This window comes from Callorhinus ursinus, unplaced genomic scaffold, assembly GCF_003265705.2.
Source record: "Callorhinus ursinus isolate GAN/ISIS: 27379988/994484 unplaced genomic scaffold, GSC_fseal_2.0 scaffold8, whole genome shotgun sequence".
Classification (NCBI taxonomy): Eukaryota; Metazoa; Chordata; class Mammalia; order Carnivora; family Otariidae; genus Callorhinus; species Callorhinus ursinus.
The window spans coordinates 22,410,347-22,435,765 of record NW_027397070.1 but is presented as its reverse complement, the minus strand read 5'-3'; the positions used below and the strand labels follow the sequence as shown (position 1 = coordinate 22,435,765).

The 25,419-nt window shown below is 34.0% G+C and overlaps 1 protein-coding gene across 4 annotated transcripts in view; it reads left to right on the top strand.

The window, feature by feature from the left end:
• MDGA2 (MAM domain containing glycosylphosphatidylinositol anchor 2) overlaps positions 1 to 25,419 on the top strand; it is a 799,761-nt gene that overhangs the window by 735,612 nt on the left and 38,730 nt on the right. For all 4 annotated transcript variants that reach the window (XM_073895162.1, XM_073895160.1, XM_073895161.1 and 1 more), the window contains 4 exons: positions 4,755 to 4,932; positions 9,201 to 9,221; positions 17,973 to 18,128; positions 18,603 to 18,761. In XM_073895162.1, coding sequence (XP_073751263.1) covers positions 4,755 to 4,932; positions 9,201 to 9,221; positions 17,973 to 18,128; positions 18,603 to 18,761 — 514 coding nt within the window. The remainder of the gene's footprint in view (positions 1 to 4,754; positions 4,933 to 9,200; positions 9,222 to 17,972; positions 18,129 to 18,602; positions 18,762 to 25,419) is intronic.

Here is a 25,419-nt window from a genome sequence, read left to right as displayed (position 1 = left end):
GTTTTTATTTAAATTCTAGTTAGTTAACACAGTAGAATATTAGTTTCAGGTGTACGGCATAGTGATTTCACACTTCCATACAACCCCCAGTGCTCATCACTACAAGTGCCTCCTTAATCCCCATCACCTTGTTAACCTGTCCCCCCCACTCTCCTTCCCTCTGGTAACCATCAGTTTGTTCTCTAGTGTTAGGAGTCTGTTTCTTGGTTTGAAGCTAGAGAGTATTATGCTAAGCGAAATAAGTCAGTCAGAGAAAGACAAATGCCCTATGATATTTCTCGTATCCCTCATAGGTAGAATTTAAGAAACAAAACGAATGAGCAAAGGGGGAAAAAGAGAGAGAGATACTAAGCTTTTTTAAGCTCAGCGTCCCCCAGCTGTGATAGGAACCCAAGGCACAAGCAAAATCCATGTGGGCACTTGTTCATCCCCCCTGTGGGACTTAGGAGACAAGGGGAACCAGTGTGAATGTAAAGATTCTGCTGTATGCTGTGTCCTGAGTCGGTTTCTTTGACCTAGTTGTCTCTAGTCTTCTGCCAGTATCTGTAACACTGTTGCAAGCTAACTCCTTAGCTTGTTAAGTGGAGTCAAGCCTTACCCATCCTTCCACTCATCCTCCCTATTCTTGACATGTTTAAAAATTCTGTTTTATATCTTTATATCTACAGCTTGGTAGCTTCCAGGTTTTGCCCATTATGAATAACGCTGCTATAGGCATCCATTCATGGGCAGATTTTTGTGCAGACATAAGTTTTCAGCTCCCTTAAGTAAATATTAAGGGACACAATTGCTTGGTTATATGGTAAAGGTATGTTTAGTTTTGTAAAACTTTAATATTGTTATTTTATAAGTTTCTGTTTATCTGATGATGGGAAATGGTATTAAGATTTTAATTTCCATTTTCTTGGTACATGGTAAGGCTGAGACTTTAATTAGTTATTTGGGTTTCTGCATCTATGAGATACCTGTTCGTATTAGTCTGATTTTGCTCTTGAATTATTTTTCTTACTGAGTTAGAAGAGTATTAATATAATCTAGTTAGCTCTACGTGTTCTAAATATCTTCTTCAAACATCTACCTTTATTTTCGCTGTTTAGTGGGGAGCACCGATGAGAGCTTTTTATAGCAAATTTTTAAATTTCATATTTATCTCAAATTTAAGATTGGCTAATTTATCAATCTTTTCCTTTACTAATTGTGTTTTTCTATTCTGTTTAAGAAAGTACTATCTTACTTGAAGTCATGATGACATTCTTCTGTATTTTTTTCTAGGTAGTTTAACTTTTGCTTTTTAAATTTAAGTCTCATTTGACCTTCATGAGACTTTTTCTTTTCTTTTTTCTTTTTTTTAAAGATTTTATTCATTCATTTGAGAGAGAGAGCATGTGCACACAAGCGGGGCGAAGGGGCAGAGAGAAAGGGAGAAGCAGACTCCCCGCTGAGCAGGGAGCCCAATGTAGGGCTCCATCCCAGGACCCTGGGATCATGACCTGAGCTGAAGGCAGATGCTTAACTGACTGAGCCACCCAAGCTCCCCTTCCTGAGACTTTTTCTATATGAGATGTGAGCTAGACATCAAATTCATGTTTTTTCCATATACATAACCAGTTGGATGATAAATCTTTTCTGTCGTCTATGTGAACAACCCCACAAATATAGACATGGGCTTTCTGTTTTATTCCATAATTTTATTTGTCATTTTTCTATCCTGTATTAATTGCATGTATTTTAGATTTACATATCCAGAAATATAACAGATTAGGCTATAGAATTAAGACTAACTCAGCCTCAGAAAATAAGCAAATATGTAAATATATGAAAAAATATATATGCACATTTAATTATATAGTATGTATGTGTATATCACTAGGTAAAAATGTAAGGAAAAATGGAAACACAAAGTATCTTAATTGGAATATCTCTCCCAAATTGCTTTTGCATTCAGCTGCTCACCAACCCAGACATAGTTTGGTAGTAGTGATCAAACAGGAATCAAAACCCAAGGTCTGCCTAAAGCAAGGGATCATCTACATTTTAATCTGTGACACCAAAGGGTTTAGATTTTTTCTTTTTTATTTATTTATTTGAAAGAGAGACACACAGCGAGAGAGGGAACACAAGCAGGGGGAGTGGGAGAGGGAGAAGCAGGCTTCCCGCTGAGCAGGGAGCCCAATGCAGGGCACTCGATCCCAGGACCATGGGATCAATACCTGAGCCGAAGGCAGACGCTTAAGGACTGAGCTACCCAGGCGCCCTGACACCAAAGAGTTTAAAACAAAAGTACAAGTGAACCATATTGTTGATGCACTTAGGAGCATGTCAGAAACAAAGGTATATCTCTAACTGTGTCCTAGGCAGCAAAGAACCCCCAGTAATAGTATTTTTAGTTACATGATCAACACACAGTTAAAAATAAACAAAACAGAGAAAAGTGCCAAGAACAAGGACTATAGACTTCAGATATAAAAATATTATAAGGCAACTATACTTACACTACTTATATGAATAAAAGAAAACTGAAAATGTATGCAAATAGAAAATTATGAAGTGGCACAATAGATTTTTTTAAAAACTTCATTCCTTTAGAGTAGTTGTAGACTCATAGTAATATTGAGCAGAAAGTACAATGATTTCCCATATACCCCCTGCTCCAGCACATACATGGCCTCTACCAGTAACAACATCCCCCAACAGAGTGGTACATTTGTTACAATTGATGAACCTACACTGATCCATTATTATCAGCTAAAGTCCATAATTTACATTAGCGTTCATTCTTAGTGTTGTATGTTCTGTGGGTTTATAATTACATGTATCCACCATGGTATCATACCAAGTAGTTTCACTGTCCCCAAAATTCTCTGTGTTCAGCTTATATATCCCTCCCTCCCTCCCCCCAACTCCTGGCAACCACTGATCTTTTTACTATCTCCATAGTTTTACCTTTTTCAGAATGTCATGCAGTTGGAATCATACATTAAACAGCCTTTTCAGATTGGTTTCTTTCACTTAGTATATGCATTTAAGTTTGCTCGGTCTTTTCATGTCTTAATAACTCATTTCTTTTTGGCACATGTAATAGCCCATCGTCTGGTTGTGGCACTGTTTGTTTGTCTATTCATCTACTAAAGGACAGCTTGGTAGCTTCCAGGTTTTGCCCATTATGAATAACGCTGCTATAGACATCCATTCATGGGCAGATTTTTGTGCAGACATAGGTTTTCAGCTCCCTTAAGTAAATATTAAGGGACACAATTGCTTGGTTATATGGTAAAGGTATGTTTAGTTTTGTAAATAAAAACAAAACCCAAACTATCCTCCAATTTGACTATACCATTTTGCATTCCCATTATCAATGAATGAAAGTTACTTTTGCTCCACAACCCCATCAACATTTGTTGTTGCCAGTGTTCTGGATTTTGACTATTTTAATAGGTATGCAGTGGCTTCTCATTGTTTTAATTTGTATTTCTATGATGATATACAGTATTGAGCATCTTTTCTGTTATGATCCATGGTCCATTTTTTAACTGGGATATTTGTTTTCTTATTGTTGAATTTTGAGAGATTTTTATGTATTTTGGATGTGTCTTTTGCAAATATATTCTCCCAGTCTGTGCTTCTCTTTCAGTTGTCTTGATACTCTCTTTTGTAGGGTAGAAATTTTTAATTCAAAGAAGTCCAGCTTATCAACTATTTCTTTCATGGATTGTACTTTTGGTATTGTATCTAAAAAATTGTTGCCAAGCCCACAGTCATCTAGTTTTTCTCCTATGTTATCTTCTAGGAATTTTGTAGTTTTATGTTTTACATGTCAGTCTGTGATCATTTCCAGTTAAATGTCATGAGAAGTATAAAGTTTGGATTTAGATTCAATATTTTACATGTGGATGCCCAGTGTTCCATTGCAGTTTGCTGAAAAGACTGTTTTTGCTCTACTGTATTTTCTTTGCTCATTTGTCAAAGATCAGTTGACTATAAAGAAGATGTGGTATATATACAGTGAAATATTAACTCAGCCATAAAAAAGAATGAAATCTTGCCATTTGCAATGACATGGATGGAGCTAGAGAGCATTATGCTAAGTGAAATAAGTCAATCAGAGAAAGACAAATACCATTATGATTTCACTCATATGTGGAATTTAAGAGTCAAAACAAATGAGCAAAAGGGAAAAAGAGAGAGGCAAACCAGGAAACAGACTCTTAACTATGGAGAACAAACTGATGGTTACCATGGGGGAGGTGGGTGGGAGGATGGATTGAATAGGTGATGGGGATTGAGGAGTGCACTTGTCATGATGAGCACCAGGTGATGGATGGAAGTCCTGAATCACTGTATTGTACACCTGAAACTAATATTACATTTTATGTTAAAAAACTGGAATTTAAATAAAAACTTAAAAAAAGAATAAAAAAAGAAGTAGTTAAACTTATATCTCTTCAAACCTCCGGAATGAGACTGTAGTCGAAACTATTGTTTTATCCTCTGACTCTTAATAAAATGGTATATTGAACCTGTTTAATCAGCCAAACTACCCTGTGATAATTTGGTAATTATCTGCAAACATCTGCATGGAAACATCTACAGAATTTGTTGCTTATTATAGAAACTTGAACTTTAATAAAATGTAATCATATAATGTATTTTCTTATTTAATAAAATTTCAGAATGCTTTTTTGCCCATTTTGTTAGAACACAGTAACTCTGAAGAAAATACTGGGAATATTATTACATAATTCTTTTGATTTCAGGCTGGACAGCAGCGTTGGTGGGAACAGGAAATTAAAATAAATGGAAATATTCAAAAAGGAGAACTAATTACATATAACTTGACTGAGCTAATTAAACCAGAGGCTTATGAAGTCCGACTAACTCCTCTCACCAAATTTGGCGAAGGAGATTCAACAATTCGTGTCATCAAATATAGTGGTAAGTAGTCTTTTATTTAAAAGTATTTATTTGCATATTAAACTGTCTGGAATATGTACATTATAACTATCTATTAAATTTAGAAAAAAACTAAAATTTAGCATATTGATCTTCTGGATCATTAGCCAAGTGACCAAAAAACAAACAAACAAACAAAAACCCAGCAGACAAACAAACAAACCCAGAAAACTTAATCATTTTAAGTTGTAATATTTGATTTAAATGTAGAAATGTAGGGGCGCCTGGGTGGCTCAGTTGTTAAGTGTCTGCCTTCAGCTCAGGTCATGGTCCCAGGGTCCTGGGATCAAGCCCCGCATCGGGCTCCCTGCTCTGCGGGAAGCCTGCTTCTCCCTCTCCCACTCCCCCTGCTTGTGTTCCCTCTCGCTATATCTCTCTCTGTCAAATATATATATAAAATCTTTAAAAAAAAATGTAGAAATGTAAAGTAATGTTTTAGTTAACATTGAATTAATGTGATGTCAACAATGTCCCTTTATCCTCTATCCCATATTATGATATAATTATTTGCATTTTTTTCAAGTTCTTGATGTCTTTAAAATTTACATCATTAAGAAGTTAGCAAATGTTATCAAAGCTTGTTTTTTAATTGATAGACTTGATGTCTTAAAGCATCTTTAGATTTACAAAAAATCACGCAGGGTGAAGAGAGAGCTTCTGTATATTTCCTTTCCCCCAACACAGTTTCCCATATTATTAACATATTTCTTTAGCAAAATTTCATACAAAATAATAATCTAAATACAGAACTTTATACCTTTCATGACATTTAACTGAAAATGGATCACAGATCTACATGTAAAACATAAAACTACTAAACTACTAGAAGATAAAGAATATTGACATATTATTATTAAAGCAAGTAGTTTACATTAGTGTTTATTATGTTGTACTGTTATATGAATTGATAAGTTGATATTATTTATTCACCATTACAGTATCATACAGAATCATTTCACTGCCCTAAAAATCCCCTGCTCCACTTACTCATCCATCCCTGTCCCCTCCAAACCTGACAACCACGAATTTTTTATTGTCTATCATTTTGCTTTTTCTAGAATGTCATATAGTTGGAATAATGGAGCATATAGCTTTTTCAAACTAATTTAGCAATATGCCTTTAAGGTTTTTCCATATCTGGGGCTTGATAGTGCATTTCTTTTTATTCTTTAATATTCCATTGTATAGATGTTTCGCAGCTTGTTGAAGTACATCCTAGTTTGGTTTTTTTTAGTCATTTTTTCTTTTAGATTGCTAATGTTAAAAATATCTAAATGTCGGTGGGTGTGTTTGTGTGTGTGTTAGTGAAACAGGTTAATATTTTATCAATTGAAATTTATGTGAATTATTTCAGTTGAAATTTATGATATTCAGTGACTACCTCTAGAATTGTCAATATATTTTTCAGGGTTGAATGAATCATTGGCAAATATTTTGTTTATTTCATTACTTTAGTGAAATATTATTCTCTTTATCATTGATTACTGGGCTTGATTTTAAAAAATAATAGAATGTGTTTTTTTGCGGTTGGAGTTCTCCATTCAGTTTAGCATTAAGCATGTTTTTCCTACTTAAGAGGTAAACTGAATACTATCATAAAAAGTACAGTGAAATTATTAAAATCGCATTAGAGTTGTTTTTCACATGAAATCACTTATTTTCACTCTCCTTATCAATTAGATATATTCAATTTTCATTAAAAAAGATGATATACAATATAGAGTAGGATATTAATAGATCATGGATGTAAAAGCATTAGAATAACTATCTTTTTCTTGAATATGGTCCTTTACAAATAAACATTTGTAAAAGCATTAGAATTACGGCACATCTTTTCTTGAATGAGGTCCTTTAAAATATACCTTTTTTGTTAATGCTATAAATATTAGTATTTGATAGCCATAAATAAAATTTAATGACAATAACAATTGTTATTCTGTAATTACCTCCATTGGGCACACAATTAGATAGCATCTCAGTATATTTTTCTAAAATTTAATTTTATATTTTATAAAATATGAATTATTATCTCCTCTTATCTAAGTTTCATGCTCCCTGCCCTTGAGTTATAAAACTGTAGACAACTCAATATGAAGGGGCATTAGAAACAATGCACTAATATCCATTCCTTTAAAAAAAAGAAGATATTAGGACCTTGAAAGTTTCAGTGTCCTGCTGAATTAAACAAGTATGAAATGACGAACTCTGAATAGAACTAGGGCTAGTTGACCCTTTCATGACAGAAGACCCTTGTTGCTTTTCTATGCTTAAAAATTATGTAACTTTTCTTAAAGAGAACTAGAGAAAAATATCTTTATAAGCTCAGTAGTTTTACTGAAAACTCTGAGGCAACAGAGTAAAATGAAAAATAAATCTGGAAAATAGATATTATGGTAGTTTCAAAAGCTTTAATTATCTTTACATTCTTAGGCATACTTATTAAAATCTTAAACATTTTAATGAAAATTACTTTAATATAGGCTTGGGTAAAGTTTACTTAAATGGTATCTAGACAGTTATGAAAAATTACACATGAAAGTTCAACTGTAAAAAGAGAAAAATGGGCTCACTGAAATATTTAGAATTTATTTATTTTTCTTAAAGATTTTATTTATTTATTTGAGAGAGAGAATGAGATAGAGAGAGAGCATGAGAGGGGAGAGGGAAGCAGACTCCCTGCTGAGCAGGGAGCCCGACGCGGGACTCGATCCTGGGACTCCAGGATCATGACTTGAGCCGAAGGCAGTGGCTTAACCAACTGAGCCACCCAGGCGCCCTGAAATATTTAGAATTTAGAACGGAAGTTTTCACATGGTTAAATCCGCTACTTACCGTGAATTTGATGAATAGTAATAATTGTAGCAGAAGACTCAGTTAAAACTCAGTGTGGTCAGAGGTTAACTGTAGGTGTGACATATATTTTAGAATCAAATTAGAATTCAAAGATGCTTACTTCTTTGTGAGATAATACATAGACAATTTTAAACTTTCATATCAATTATGAAATGATTTGCATTCTTACTAATTAACTTTCAAATTATAATATATTGATATTTTGCAAGAAAAAGTTAGTGGTTTTTTTTTTCTCCACTTCGGTGGAACGAGTAGATATATAGTCCCCTCTCTACTTATTTCATAATTGGCAATGGGGAAACAGAATCAGAAAAACAAAGTAATAGAAATTGTCTATCTTCTGTAAGAAATAGTAAAAATATTTGATTGAGAAACTCACTTTGTTAAAGTCGATCTCAATGTACTAATGTAACAATTACTATGAACATGCTTTGTGCACGGGTATGCATTTTTTACTATCATACTTCATTTGTAAAGTCCAAGTTTAAAAAAAATGGTTAATGGAAAACGCTAGAAATTAACAACAGAGCAGACAAACTTCTGCAAGTTAGATTAACTGCCTATTTTAATCTTGGGAGACCACAACAATGCTTTACCTCATCCAGAATGAAATTTTCTCTCAAAGTGATAAATAACGAATCAATATACACAGGTACCATTTTGTCTGTTAGATTAGATACATTTTTGTTGTTGTTTCAGTAAAATGTAAAGTATTCATTCCTCTTCATGTAGAAATCAATTGTCACTTGTATTGTAAACACAGTTTTTTGAGATAAATATGTCTTCTAGTGCACAAAAACACAATTGTATTGCTTGTTATTTGAAAACCGTCTGTGTGTGTGTGTGTGTGTGTGTGTGTGTGTGTGTGTGTGTGTGTGTGTTCATGTAATCAAACAAAGCAGCACTGGTGTAGCTATTTGTTTTGAGGTGCATGTAAAAACATGATATAAGATTTGCTTTATTTTCATATACACCATGTTCTTTTCACCAGAAGTAGATAACAGCAAAAAAACTAAAGTGTAATCTCTGTTGGATAATTGCTTTCATTGTTAAAACATCTAGATTATAGGTTGGCCTACTGTCAGCCTGAGTTTGATTTCTGGGGGTTTTTGCACTGGTTAAGATATAAAAAATCAGCAACTCTGTTCCTTGGAAAATGAACAAATCCCACATGCTATTTAGCATTGATCTTTTGGGTACTTTGAGACTGTTATTGCTGAGCTCCAAAGTAGATTCTATTCAGTCCTCTAGAACAAAATGGATTGCAGACATAATTCTCCATGGTCACAGTGGGGAAGATCATTAAGTTTTGATAAGGAACTATGAGACACTGATTAGACTTTTATTTATAAAAGACATTCAAGCCATGCTAACATTATTTTTTGCTTTTCTTGCAGCTCCCGTTAATCCTCATTTGAGTGAGTATATGTTTATTTTAATAATGGTGCAGCATTTCAGTTAAGAAAAGTAGAAAACTCATAGGCATATAAAGATTATTTAGCAACTGTTCATATTTGGTTTAAAACGGAATGGCATAGAAACAGTAAAACTACCATTAAATATGAATTGTGAATTTTAAATTTTGATGGATATGATTATAAAGACAAACTATTTAATATTCATCATTGATTTTTATAAGTTTTCCTAAATATGGAGCCATTTCCTCCAACTTAACATTTGTTATTTGTTTAACTATAGGATTATGTTTTTCTTTTGTGGCAATGCATATCATTTATATTACTATTATGTGTTTCTTTATTTTCTTTTTTAATTTCTATATTCCAGTTATGAAAGACTATAGTTACAAAGTTGGCATTTGAATGGTTTAATCAAGATTTTTTCATACATCACTAGTCTATATCCCCATTCTTAATGAAGATAGTCTGTTCACCATCCTCTTGAATATTTCACATTAGAGTAAAGATTGATTTTTGTCTTACATTTTGTGCCTATGAATATATTGTTCTTGGCTAATAAAAGAATGGAGAGCCACCTTTGCACTCTTATTCCCATCCATCCAATATTCTCCATTACTTATATTCAGTGAAGAAACTGTGCAGGTCTTTTTTCTCATTTTATTATGTTTCCTTCCTTATAATGGCCTTTCACTGATTATATAACCCAAGACCAAACTACATAACCTGTTGCTACCTTATTTTCTGCCCAAGGTTCTCCTTTACTCCATTTCTGCATATCCAGATTATAATACTGAATATGTTCATGGATCTTTCCTGTTTTCATATTGCTTTCATGCACAGTTCATTTTGTTCTCACCAATGACCCTTTAATGTGGATATTCTCAACCCTTTGAGATTCATTTATAAAGTTTAGCACAAATGCTTTCTTCTTCACTGAGTATTCTCTCCATTTGATTTCCAAAAACAATTTGTCTTCATCTATGTTATAAGCTATTTTTTATTTTGTCATAAAATACTTAAGAGCTAAATATGTTTCTAATTTCTCTCTATATCTCACTGTCTTTTGGTATATCACAGCATCTTATACTTAGCAGGTGTTCAATGATCATTTGTTAAGAGAACAAATACACAACAGTTTCAAGATGAATTAATTGCCCAAATCAGGTTCTCCCTGGCTTCTCCCCAGGGTTCTATTGCTATTTAATTACTATATTGATTATAATTCTTTTGAAGGTAAATTCTCTGATTATAATTTCAGTAGATATGTTTAAAAAGAGTCATCATGGGAACATTAAAACTTGATACAGGAAAAAGTTGACAAATATTTCAATTCAAGGAAAATTTTTTTACTAGCTTTTTACTAGCTTTTACTGGGAAAAAATGCATATGTAAAGAAATAGTAGAGATATTGTTTGCTAACAGATGACTTCCATGCAATATAAAAAGTACCATTAAGTTTATGGCAAATGAAGTTTTATAAAAGACATGCTATTTGAACTGGGTCCTGAAAGTTGAGTAGAGGTTTCTTAGGTGAAGAAGGTGAGGAAAGGAAGGTCATGTTCCCATAATAACTGAGCAAAGCTCAGTGTGTCTAGAGTATATATTCAAACATTACAGAAGCCAGAAATGTGCCCTTAAGATGAACAACATTAAATTGGAATTTGAGTGCTTCTTTTAAAAGCTCGTATCCTTTAGGTCATAGTTACCCACGTCTTCTCCAACAAGCATTTTATTTATTTATTTATTTTTTTTGGTTAGTCAAACAATGAATTGGATTTTCTACTTTTAAAATAATTTCCATTATAACTCTCCATACTAAAGATTTCTATTGACTGTACTTTTTTTTTACTAAGTGTTCAATATGGTAAAAGATTAGAATTGTTCAGAATAAAAAAAAAAAAAGAAGAATTGTTCAGAATAAAGACTTTTTAGTAAACATCACACAATGATTTTTCTAAGTTATCAAGAGTAATTATTTTTATGTTATTGAACAGTCACATACATTTCTCCCTTATTAATTGATTTCTTTAACCCTGTTAAAGAACCCTCCAGGTCCCAAAGACATAAAAGAAAAATGTTTTATCAAGGAAACACATTCATTATACATTCAAACTCCTAACAAATTAGCCAGACATTATTCAATAAGAGGAAAATAGGCCAACATGTAGAAGGTCATGTTTTCTTTTACATTTTGCTATGGAAAGTTAATTTTTCTTTCCCTCAGACTACTTTTACCTGAGATCTTCTTAAATGGTATAATGTCTTAAATTTTGTCATTGCTTTTCAAATCATAATTTACATATGGTAAAATTAACACTTTTTTGTGTGTATACTTCTGTAAAGAGTGTTGCCCAATTCATACAGTTATGTAACCATCACCACAAGTTCCATCATCTCTATAAAGTTTTTGTATTGCTGCCTTGTAGTTAAACCTGTTGGCATCCCAACCTCAGACAAACTTGATTTTTGTTTCTATACTTTTCCTATAATTGTTCAATTAGTTACAATATACTTACTATTTATTCTCCACATTTCATTAAAACATATTTTCCCAGTAATGATAGTAATGATGCTGAAGAGAGAGTGAAAATTAAGCAGTTCAAGGAAAAAAAGTCAATGAGGAAAAAATGAAATTAAAAACATTAAGTACTTCTGATAGGATTGTAAGTGATTTCTTAAAATGAAGAAAATGCTGCCAAATCTTACTTCTTAGGTTATTTATAATTATGTGTAATGAATTCTTATAATACCATTTAGTAATATTTCTTCCATAAAAGATTATTGTCTATATAATAAAGTTTAAAAATCTTTTGATTAGGGCACCTGGGTGGCTCAGTTGGTTAAGCGACTGCCTTTGGCTCAGGTCATGATCCTGGAGTCCCGGGATCGAGTCCCACATCGGGCTCCCTGCTCGGCGGGGAGTCTGCTTCTCCCTCTGACCCTCTTCCCTCTCGTGCTCTCTGTCTCTTTCTCTCTCTCTCTCTCAAATAAATAAATAAAATCTTAAAAAATATAAAAATAAAAATAAAAATAAAAATCTTTTGATTATATGTTGGCTTAATTATAAATTATGGTTTATCTGAAACATCTTTTTATAGAAAAAATGTAGGAATATATTGGAATATATATTATATTTAATATAATACATGTGATATGAGACATATATTGGCAGCAAATAAAACTAATCTTAAATCCTCTTTTGCATTTTAACAACTTATATAGTCTTTAAGTGAATTGACTTATCCTAATTATCTACTTCCAATATATCTATATAAAGTAAGTCCATGAAATTTGATCATGGTATGATTCTTCATTAGACTCAAAATAATTACCTTTTAAATTTAAAAAAGGAAGGCCTTTTGTTTATAGTTTTTTAAAAACTCTTTTGATTGAAATTTTGAACTGAAGAGAAGGATGACTAGTTGTCGAGAAAACCATATCCTACAGGCTCCATTAAGCACGGGCAGCGTCCTTCTTATACATTGCTGATTTCCTCAGGAAAAGGGTACCCTTGGACCAAACCTGAAGTTTAGTCTGTGATTGGACTGTGTTAATTGAAAAGAAAACAAAAATACTGAAATAAGATTGAAATGAATTCTGAGGTCTCTCAAGTATTTCAGCAACAGAGTTGAAATTTTCTGTAAAGAGGTTTTAAAGTATTTGAAAAGTGTATTTGTCTGCTTTAGGTTCTGAAGTCCGAATTGTTAAAATTCAGAACTTCTGGAAAAAAATTTTGGACTTCTTTTGGTTTATATTAAGTACAAGATGGTTTATACATATATGAAATACACATATATATAATATAAATATTAATATGTATAATATAATAATATAAATAATATATATGTGTGACAGTCTCACTATCTCTAAGAAACAACTTAAAACTGAAAAGAAAGTTTACCATAGTAGCACACTCTAAAATGTCATTCCAAGTTAGAGATAATAAACAAATTAAGTAAAGTGAGGTGACACAAAATCAAAGGACAAAAAACAGTGACATTTCTGTACATTCACAGTGAACTATCTGAAAAGGAAATTAAGAAAACAGCCCCATTCAAAATAACAACAAAAAGAATAGAATACATAGGAATAAATTTAACCAAAGAAGTGAAAGACTTCTACACTAAAAATTATAACACATTGTTGAAGGAAATTAGAGAAGACAGGTAAATGGAAAGACACCCCGTGTTCATGGATTAGAAGAATTAATATTGTTAGAATATCCATACTTCCCCAAATGATCTACTAATTCAGTGCAATCCCTATCAAAATGCCAACACCATTCTTTACATAAATAGAAAGCAATCTTAAAATTCATATAGAACCATAAAAAAGCCCAAATAGCTAATGTAATATAGAAATAGACTGATAGAATGGAATAGGAAGCTTACAAATAAATCCATGAATTTACAGTCAACTGATTTTCGGCAAGAGTGCCAAGAACACACAGTAGGTCTCTTTAATCAACATTGCACATTGTCAGTGGGGATGTAAATTGCTACAGCCATTTAGAAAACAGTATGGAGGTTCTTCAAAAATTAAAGATAGAATTACCAAATGATGCAGCAATCTCACTTCTGGGTAAATATCCAAAGGAAATAAAGCTCAACCTTGATGAAATACCTCCAATGCCAAGTTCACTGCAGCATTATTCACAATAGCCAAGATATGGAAATGGAAATAATCTAAACATCCATCAGTGGGTTCATGGATAAAGAAAATGCAGATATTAGTCAGCTTTTAAAAAAGGCTGTCCTGCCATTTGAGACAACATGGGTGAATTTGGTTTATTATGCTAAGTGAAATAAGCCAGACACAGAAGGACAGAGGCTGCATAATCTCATTTCCATGGCATCTAAAATAGTCAAACTCAGAAGCAGAGTGTAGAATGGTGGCTGCCAGGAGCAAGAGGGAGGGGGAAATGGGAAGATGTTGGTCAAAGGGTATACACTTTGAGTTATGTTAGATGAGTGAGTTCTGGAGATCTGTTGTGCAGTATGGTGACTATGCTTAACAATACTGTATTGTATATTTGAAATTTGCTAAGAGGGTAGATCTTTAGGGTTCTCACCTCCAAAAAAAGAAAGGAAGGAAAGGAGGAAGGGAAGGAGGGAGGGAGGGAGGGAGGAAGGGAGGGGGGGAGGGAGGAAGGAAGGAAAATAATGGTAACTATGTGTATGTGAAGTGATGAATGTATTAATTTGCTTCATTGTGATTATTTCAAAATATATATCAAAACATCAAACTGTATATAACTTATATATATATAACTTTTGTTTGTCAATTATATTTCAGTAAAGCTAAAAAAATAAAGTAAAAAATAAAGAAACAGGATAGGTGGGTACAAGAGGGAGTCATTGGGCTAGAGGACTATTGGGCATAGGCTGCTTTTCCCCAAGTTTTAGTCTTTCTTCACCATAGGGAGAAGAATTGGGGTAGTGAGACCATGTAATACAAAATATTTCAGATATATTTATTTCTAAGTAGCTCTTGAAACTACCAAGATCATATTATAGTTAGAAAACCACTGAAAAATTCAATATCAAGTGTCTTCAGTTGCATATCTTTGTGAAAATCCTGGACTATATTACTTTCTTATTTTATGAGATCTTTTAATATTTAATATTACATAGACTTTTGATAAGTTTTTACAGACTGATGCATTTTCACTATCAAGATGTTCCTTATTTCAATAAACTTTTTAATGAATAGCCTTTTGCATAATTACCCTACATATAATGACAGGAAAATCATAAGATTATTATGGTCCAAAATGGCGAGTTTTCCCCACTTTTATCTTTCTACTTTTTATAAAATCTTTCCAGTAATAGGTTTCTTCACTGTAAAAATGTCTACAGAAGTAATGAAGAACTATGGAGATGACTTATTTATCTTTGTGCAATGGGAATTACCGGAGTCTTAAGTCTCCTTCAAATTTAAACAACTTATGTCTTCTGTAAAATAACCAAATTATGAAAAATTTAGGTATATCTAAAATTATGGACATGTCTTCTCATAAGCTGTATTGTTGCTTAATTTTACTATGAGAGACTCAATTTTCAGGTTTTAAAAACTCTTGTTTGTTTTTTGTAGGCAATTTTTTTTCAAACAAGGCTAAATTACAAAAAAGATGTTTAAATGGTCTTATAAAATTCATCATATATGCTTTTAAATGACATAAAAAGTAAGATTTGGCAGCAGATTTATAAACAAATCCTAAATTTTTACATTTGTTTTTTGATATTTTCTTTGTGTGTATACAATATGTAATTAAACAACTGAAAACATTTAAAATCAAACATTGCTTTATCCTGACTCCAAAGTAGCAGCTAAAGGAATCTCCTCTTGTGCCTAAAAGATATTTAAAGAAATATATCCATGCGTATAGCTACACTGCTGTCACCAACATTAGATCTCAATTGATAATATCAAGCAGTCCTGTCTTCTTCAGTACAAGATCCATGGCATAAATATATGCTGAAAAATATTTTATATGGAATACTGTTTATCCAGAAATTTACTGATTTAGAATTCACTAAATGCTTATATTCCCTGTAAATATGCCTATTCATAATAAGGAATATAAATAAACACAAAGAGGTACAGCAAGTCTTTTTCTGAAAACAAAAACAAAATAAAACAAAAACTTAAATTCAAAGTTTATAAATATAAGTTCATACTTATATTTATGAGTATATGTCAAATGGTTTTCTTCCTATGTTCCTTCCTTCCTTCCCTCTTCCTTTATTAAATTGTGATTTTTTTAAAAATTTAAAAATTTTAAAAAAATTTAAATTTAAAAATTTAAAAATTATTTAAATTTTTTAATTTTTAAAACTTTTTAAAAATTAAAAAATTTAATATGAGATCTACCTTCTTAATAATGTTTAAGTATACAATATAGCACTGTTATCCCAGCATAATGTTCTACAGCAGATCTCTTGCTGAACTGAAAGTTTATACCTTTTGACCAATGTCTCTCCATTTCCATCTTCCCCCAGCCCCTGAAAACCACCATTCTACTTTCTGCTTCTTTATATTTGGATATTTTAGATACCTCATAAGTGTAATCATGCAGCATAATTCTTCTAAGAATAAATACATGGCTTAATATAATGTCCTTAGTAGAATGTCCTCCAGGTTCATCAGTGTTGTCACATATTGGCAAGATTTTCTTCTTCTCTAAGGCTGAATAATATTCCATTGTATGCGTATCTTCTTTACCCATTCATCCATTGATGGGCACTTAGGTTGCTTCCATATTTTGGCTATTGCAACATATGCTGCAATGAATATAGGAGTGCATCCTTCTCCTTGTAAGATAATGGTTTCAATTTTTTGGATAGATACCGAGAAATAAGATTGCTGGATTACACAGTAGTTCTATTTTCTTTAAGTTAAAAAAAAAGCGGCACTTGAACTCACGACCCTGAGATCGAGAGTTGGACACTTAACCAACTGAACCACCCAGGTGCCCCCAGTAGTTCTGATTTTAATTTTTTTTAAAGATTTATTTATTTTTTTTGAGAGAGTGAGAATGAGAGAGAGAGAGAGTACATGAGAGCTGGGAGGGTCAGAGGGAGAAGCAGACTCTTTGCTGAGCAGGGAGCCTGATGCGGGACTCGATCCCGGGACTCCAGGATCATGACCTGAGCTGAAGGCAGTAGCTAACCAACTGAGCCACCCAGGTGCCCCTGATTTTAATTTTTGAGGAATTCCATACTGTTTCCTTACTGGTTGTACCATTTTACATTCCTATGACAGTGTATAAGTGTTCCAGTTTTTCCACATGCTTGGCAATGCTTTTTTTTTTTTAATTGCCATCTCATTGTGTGATATCTCATTGTGGTTTTGATTTGCATTTCCCTGATGATCAGTGATGTTGAACATCTTTTTGTGTGTCTGTTGGCCATTTGGATGTCTTTGGAGAAATGTCTGTTCATGTCTTCTTTGTGCCTAGTTGACATTATCTTCTTTATTTACGCCTATATTTCAAGCAGGGTACATCCCAGTAAGAAAACCCTTTGATACCTAGAAACATCATTCCTACCCTCATTGAAGAAAGTTCTCTCCGAACTTTTTGTTGGGTCTGAACTCACCATGTGGCAGGCATACAAGAAATCCCAGTCCTTCCACAGTCTTCATAAAAGCTTTTCATTACTTTATTTCTAGTGAATTTCAACCTGCTGCCAAATCTACATTCAAAAAATAATTTAAAGATAACTATTTTTTAAAATATTTTGCCATTATCTTCCCCTAAGTAAACTTCCATTTCTGCAAGTGGGTATACATGAAAGCATCTCCAGACATGGTGTGAAAAATTATATCCTCAAGGTATACAGCCTTAATATGTTGTCAGGTAAATTAATAAAGCTCATTTTGTAATTGACAGTTCTGTTTGAATTATTTCTAGACTCGAAAAATGAGAGTTGGGAAAAGTCATCAGCCATAATTCAAATGTGAATTATATTCTTTAATTTCAATTATTTGGATATTTCAGAGGAAAATGGTTTGGGTTTAAGTTATTAAACCAAGAGACTGATTTATATATCAAGATTACTTTTCTTTTTTGTTAAAATTGAAATAGTTTTAGGTTTAGTCGTAATCTTGTGTGCTACCATGGCTCTGGTTTCACTATCACAGTCTTGCATTATTATTGCTGTATAATGTTTTAAAAATTTTTATAAGAATATTGCAGTGTTTATATTAATTTGATTAATATTAATTATTTTAATGAAAATTCATTAACAGGAGAATTTCACTGTGGATTTGAAGATGGGAACATTTGTTTGTTCACCCAAGATGATACAGATAATTTTGACTGGACAAAGCAAAGTACTGCAACAAGAAATACAAAATATACTCCAAACACAGGACCTAACGCTGATCGTAGTGGCTCCAAAGAAGGTATGAGGGTATGAAATGTTGTGTTCATAACAATCATATTCCAGCCTTGGACTTTTAGAAATCAGTGCCATTAATATGACATGCAACAGAATGTTTAGTTATAGAGTTGAAGATTATGGGATAAAACATTAAATTTTTAATGTACAGTACCAATAATTCAGAAATTTCCAAGTCTGTAGACATGAATCTTCTCTCAGAACTCACACATATAGCTGAGAGATGGGAATTTTTTAATAATTCAAGTGTAAAATTCCAATTTTGTCTAAAGTTTTTATACATTTAAGCAATTTTATCTTTAATTATGTAGATCATTTATTTATTCTTTATATTATATATAAATAGTTAGTAAATGAGATCAACATTCTCCTGTGAATCTATAATTTACTTCATATAAAAACTCTAAAACTTCTTTATGATTTCAAATTTCATGTCACCTAATAATGTGCTTAAACATTTTATGTTGTCTTTTTAAAGGTTTTTATATGTACATTGAGACATCTCGACCCAGACTGGAAGGCGAAAAGGCCCGACTTCTCAGCCCTGTTTTCAGCATAGCTCCTAAAAACCCTTATGGCCCCACGAACACTGCGTATTGTTTCAGCTTCTTTTATCACATGTATGGACAACATATAGGTGAGATGACAAGAATTATTACAGTTCTTCTAGAGTAAATCATAACTAAGAAGAAAAAGGTTCACAAACACACAGCATGAAATCAATTTTAGTCAAAGAATATCATCGACTTTTAAATGACTTACCTTCAAATTGCAAAGTAAAATGCTAAGAATGTTCCCCTATCATTTCCTAATTTCCAAATTTTATATTAGAATTTGAACTTTTGGAGCATTACCTACCCCTTCTAGAATCCGCATTCAGGCAAATCATCAATGGGTTAAATTCGTTATGATCTTACTGTGAAATTAATACCAGTATAACTTAGGCTGTTTCTTTTCAAAGAAATTTGTGTGAATAATGACTCACCATGTATTCATGACCATGAAAAGGAGTGTTGCCATCTTTGCAAGACAAATACTTTTAGCACTGTCTACATATTTGGAATACTGGTATGATATTTTCTTGTTTATAAAGTATGCCTAACACACTTAGTAAGATTTAAGAACATCTTGGGTCCTGAAGAACACACAAAGATGAAGATACATTCCTTGCCCTTAGAGACCCATGTACAGTAATGGAGGCCAAGATGAGTAAATACATAATCATGCTGGATAGAATACTGCATAATCTTTAGGAAGAACCTAGCAGGGGTGCCTGGGTGGCTCAGCAGATTAAGCATCTGCCTTCAGCTCAGGTCATGATCCAGGGGTCCTGGAAGCAGCCCCACCTAGGGCTTCCTGCTCAGCGCGGAGTCTGCTGCTCCCTCTGCCTCTGCCTCTCCCCATGCTCATGCCCTCGCTCTCTCTCTCTCGTGTGCTCTCTCTCTCTCAAATAAATAAAATATTTTTTTTTTTTAAAAAGAAAGAACCTATTAAAACTCCTGCGAGAGGTGGGGAGAGATCATATGGGTCTACAGTTCTTTATGCACAATTCTAAAATCAAAAAAACTGAACACAAAATTTTTTAACTTAATTAAATTTGGCAGTGCATGCCAGCCTAATCTCCGTGCCTTAGAATATATGACCTGGGCTAATATGAACTTATTTATAGTCTTTATCCAAATAAGTGTGAGCATTTATACTATTTGCAGCAAAAACATTACTGGGTTTAATTATGAGATTCTGTTCCAGATCCTTCCAGAGACTGTCACGTAATATACAAGATATATATTCCTTTACCTGTCTAAAATAAGGCAAAATTCTGAATGGTGAAGCATCTAAGCTCACAGAATTTGGACCAGGGATTGTGGATCTGCATCTAGCTGAAGAATAAGGAAATGCTTAGGGACAATGGAAAACGTTTCTCTATGAAAGGAGGGTACATTTTCAATAAACAGAGATAAACACAGGGAAGATTAAGGTACTGATAATGAGGAATTAAAATGTGGGATGTTAGGAGGACATTAAGTGTTTTGATATAAATGAATAAAACTAAAAATATAAATATATAATTATATAAACTAATAAAATTGTGCACATGATCTGTTCCAGCTACTGCACTATTTAAGTGAAGTAATCCCCTTAATCAGTTCATAAAGATGGGCATCCCCACTCATCTTTTACAGTAGAGCACACAACCTCAGACAGTGCAAGTAACTGGTTATGCTGGGGCGTAAACTCATTGCCAGCACTATTAACCAGTGTTTTTCACAGTGGAGCACTAGGTGACAAATCTGGAAGGACAAACTTGGGCAGTCAAAAGTTCCCTTCACATGAAGTCGGGAAACCTGGGCAGGAACGCCGCTGTTAGCCCTCAGTCACTGTAGGAATTTACAGAATTCATTTAAAATGACTGGATCGTGGCCTCCTCACCTCTAGAATGAGAATAATCATTCCTATTTCAGAAATTTGCAGTGCAAGTGAAATAAGGTAACATATATAAAATCTCCTATCAGATGGTAGACGCTCATAATCTTAAGCTATTTTGAATCTCAAATAGCAGCAATAATAGCAACAGTAAAGTAATAGCTAATATTGATGGACCAGGTCACTATTCCTAATACGTCATGGATTATTTCTTTTAATTTTCACAATAAACATTTGTGGCTCCTTAAAATCATTATCCTGTTTCATAGATAAGGAAACTTGATACAGAGAATTTTACTTCACTTTACTTGCTGTAATGTCACAGCTGATAAATTGCGAAGCCATAATACCAACCTGGGAAGTGGACACAGAGTTTGTCTGCTTCTCCACCCTGCAGGGACACTTACTGGAGAGTTTTGAAAGCTTAACTCATTTAGTGGTAGGGGGAGACAGTACAGATTTTGTGCAAACAACGTGCATGATGAGATTTTTGATTTGGGAAAATAAATTTTCTAGGAGTGGGTAAAATCACTGAGAAACAGAACATAGACTGGAAAAGTGGATAGAAAATTATGACATAGTCATAGGTTCACTAGGACCTAACCTACGAAAAGAAATCTCCACACCAATGCCAAACTATCTGATTTATTGTGAGATTACGATCTTATTACAAAGGTAAGATTGGCTCAACTCTAATTTTTCCCATTAGCTGATGATGTATGTTTTACTTATTCTTTATTTCAAATATACTTCTTAGACTTCCTTTCCCTCCTTCCAGTTGACCTTGGAACAGGTGTATTTTAAATTGGCTTTTAAATAAGTAATTCCAAGATCAATATTTTGAATTACTTTAATGAGTAAAATATGCAGGTTCTGTTTTTATGAGGCTACCCCCTCTCAAAACTTCTGCATATTTATGTTGAGATCCAAGATAATTTTAATATACTTTTAACTTCACACTTGTTATTCTTACCCTCTTTATTGCTGATGAATGTCCCACTGACCTCCGCCAGTTTTATTCGGATTGTTTCAGGAAGAAGGCAGTTCTCCTCTTCTTCCAGGTTCTCATACATTTGCCACTTTGATGCCCGTGCCATTTCTGTTTTTCATCGGATGGTGGAGGTTTGCAGGTATCAGATCTGTCACTTGAGTCCCTCTCGGCAGGGCATGATCATGCTACATCGGGGCAAAAATGACTGTTCCAAACTGACTCATCATGAGGACCAGACGAATGACCTCATTAGGGAGAGGCTGCCTATAGCTGAAACCTTCCCTCTTCGCAGATGTTATTCTTTTTTTTTATATGACCTCACTGATATGAGGAATTCTTTTTTTAAATGTTCTATTGTTATGTTAATCACCATACATTACATCATTAGTTTTTGAGGTAGTGTTCCATGATTCATTGTTTCCGCATAACACACAGTGCTCCTTGCAGAACCTGCCCTCTTTAATACCCATCACCAGGCTAACCCATCCTCCCACCCCCCTCCCTTCTAGAATCCTCAGTTTGTTTTTCAGAGTCCATCGTCTCTCATGGTTCATCTCCCCCTCCAATTTCCCCCACTTCATTCATCCCCTCCTGCTATCTTTTTTTTTTTCTTAACATATATTGCATTATTTGTTTCAGAAGTACAGATCTGTGATTCAACAGTCTTACACAATTCACAGAGCTCACCATAGCACACACCCTCTCCAATGTCTATCACCCAGCCACCCCATCCCTCCCACTCACCACCACTCCAGCAACCCTCAGTTTGTTTCCTGAGATTAAGAATTCCTCATATCAGTGAGGTCATATGATGCATGTCTTTCTCTGATTGGCTTATTTCACTCAGCATAACACCCTCCAGTTCCATCCACGTCATTGCAAATGGCAAAAGCTCATTCCTTTTGATGGCTGCATAATATTCCATTGTGTATCTATACCACATCTTCTTTATCCAATTCATCTGTCGATGGACATCTTGGCTCTTTCCACAGTTTGGCTATTGTGGACATTGCTGCTATAAACATCGGGGTGCACGTACTTCTTCGGATCCCTACATTTGTATCTTTGGGGTAAATAGCCAGCAGTGCAATTACTGGATCGTATGGTAGCCTATTTTCAACTTTTTGAGGAACCTCCATACTGTTTTCCAGAGTGGCTGCAACAGCTTGCATTCCCACCAGCAGTGTAGGAGGGTTGCCTTTCTCTGCATCCCCACCAATATCTATCGTTTCCTGACTTGTTAATTTTAGCCATTCTGACTGTTATGAGGTGGTATCTCATTGTGGTTTTGATTTGGATTTCCCTGATGCCGAGCGATGTTGAGCACTTTTTCATGTGTCTGTTGGCCATTTGGAAGTCTTCTTTGGAAAAATGTCTGTTCATGTCTTCTGCCCATTTCTTGATTGGATTATTTGTTCTTTGGGTGTTGAGTTTGATAAGTTATTTATAGATTTTGGATACTAGCCCTTTATCTGATATGTCATTTGCAAATACCTTCTCCCATACTTTTGGTTGTCTTTTGGTTTTGTTGACTGTTTCTTTTGTTGTGCAAAAACTTTTTATCTTGATGAAGTCCCAATAGTTCATTTTTGCCCTTGCTTCCTTGCCTTTGGCGATGTTTCTAGGAAGAAGGTGCTGTGGCTGAGGTCGAAGAGGTTGCTGCCTGTGTTCTCCTTAGGATTTTGATGGACTCCTGCCTCACACTGAGGTCTTTCAACCATTTTGAGTGTATTTTTGTGTGTGGTGTAAGGAAGTGGTCCAGTTTCATTCTTCTGCATGTGGCTGTCCAATTTTCCCAACACCATTTGTTGAAGAGACTGTCTTTTTTCCATTGGATATTCTTTCCTGCTTTGTCAAAGATTAGTTGACCATAGAGTTGAGGGTCCATTTCTGGGCTCTCTATTCTGTTCCATTGATCGATGTGTCTGTTTTTGTGCCAGTACCATACTGTCTTGATGATGGCAGCTTTGTAATAGAGCTGGAAGTCCGGAATTGTGATGCCACCAGCTTTGCTTTTCTTTTTCAATATTCCTCTGGCTATTCGGGGTCTTCTGGTTCCATACAAATTTTAGGATGATTTGTTCCATTTCTTGAGAAAAGCTGATGGTATTTTAATGGGGATTGCATTGAATGTGTAGATTGCTCCAAGTAGCATTGACATCTTCACAGTATTTGTTCTTCCAATCGATGAGCATGGAACGTTTTTCCATTTCTTTGTGTCTTCCTCAATTTCTTTCATGAGTATTTTATAGTTTTCTGAGTACAGATCCTTTGCCTCTTTGGTTAGATTTATTCCTAGGTATCTTATGGTTTTGGGTGCAATTGTAAATGGGATCGACTCCTTAATTTCTCTCTCTTCTGTCTTGTTGTTGTGTATAGGAATGTCACTGATTTCTGTGCATTGATTTTATATCCTGCCACTTTACTGAATTCCTGTATGAGTTCTAGCAGTTTTGGGGTGGAGTCTTTTGGGTTTTCCACATAAAGTATCATATCATCTGCAAAGAATGAGAGTTTGACTTCTTCTTTGCCGATTTGGATGCCTTTGATTTCTTTTTGTTGTCTGATTGCTGTGGCTAGGACTTCTAATACTATGTTGAATAGCAGTGGTGATAGTAGACATCCCTGCTGCATTCCTGACCTTAGAGGGAAAGCTCTCAGTTTTTCCCCATTGAGAATGATATTCACTGTAGGTTTTTCATAGATGGCTTTTATGATATTGAGGTATGTACCCTCTATTCCTATACTCTGAAGAGTTTTGATCAAGAAAGGATGTTGTACTTTGTCAAATGCTTTTTCTGCATCTATTGAGAGGATCATATGATTCTTGTTCTTTCTTTTCTAATGTACTGTATCACGTTGATTGATTTGCAGATGTTGAACCAACCTTGCAGCCCAGGGATAAATCCCACTTGGTTGTGTGAATAATCCTTTTAATGTACTGTTGGATCCTATTGGCTAGTATTTTGGTGAGAATTTTTGCATCCATGTTCATCAAGGATATTGGTCTGTAATTCTCCTTTTTGATGGGGTGTTTGTCTGGATCAAGGTAATGGTGGCCTCATAAAACGAGTTTGGAAGTTTTCCTTCCATTTCTATTTTTTGGAACAGTTTCAGGAGAATAGGTATTAATTCTTCTTTAAATGTTTGGTAGGATTCCCCTGGGAAGCCATCTGGCCCTGGGCTTTTGTTTTTTGGGAGATTTTTGATGACTGCTTCCATTTCCTTAGTGGTTATGGGTCTGTTTAGGTTTTCTATTTCTTCCTGGTTCAGTTTTGGTAGTGGATACATCTCTAGGAATGCATCCATTTCTTCCAGATTATCTAATTTGCTGGCATAGAGTTGCTCATAATATGTTCTTATAATTGTTTGTATTTCTTTGGTGTTGGTTGTGATCTCTCCTCTTTCATTCATGCTTTTGTTGATTTGGGTCATTTTTCTTTTTGATAAGTCTGGCCAGGGGTTGTTAATTCTTTCAAAGAACCAGCTCCTAGTTTCGTTGATCTGTTCTACTGTTCTTTTGGTTTCTATTTCATTGATTTCTGCTCTGATATTTATTATTTCTCTTCTCCTGCTGAGTTTAGGCTTTATTTGCTGTTTTTTCTCTAGCTCCTTTAGGTGTAGGCTTAGGTTGCGTATTTGAGCCCTTTCTTGTTTCTTGAGAAAGGCTTGTATTGCTATACACTTTCCTCTTAGGACTGCCTTTGCTGTATCCCAAAGATTTTGAACAGTTGTGTTTTCATTTTCATTGATTTCCATGAATTTTTTTAATTCTTCTTTAATTTCCTGGTTGACCCATTCATTCTTTAGTAGGATGCTCTTTAGCCTCCATGTATTTGAGTTCTTTCCGACTTTCCTTTTGTGATTGAGTTCTAGTTTC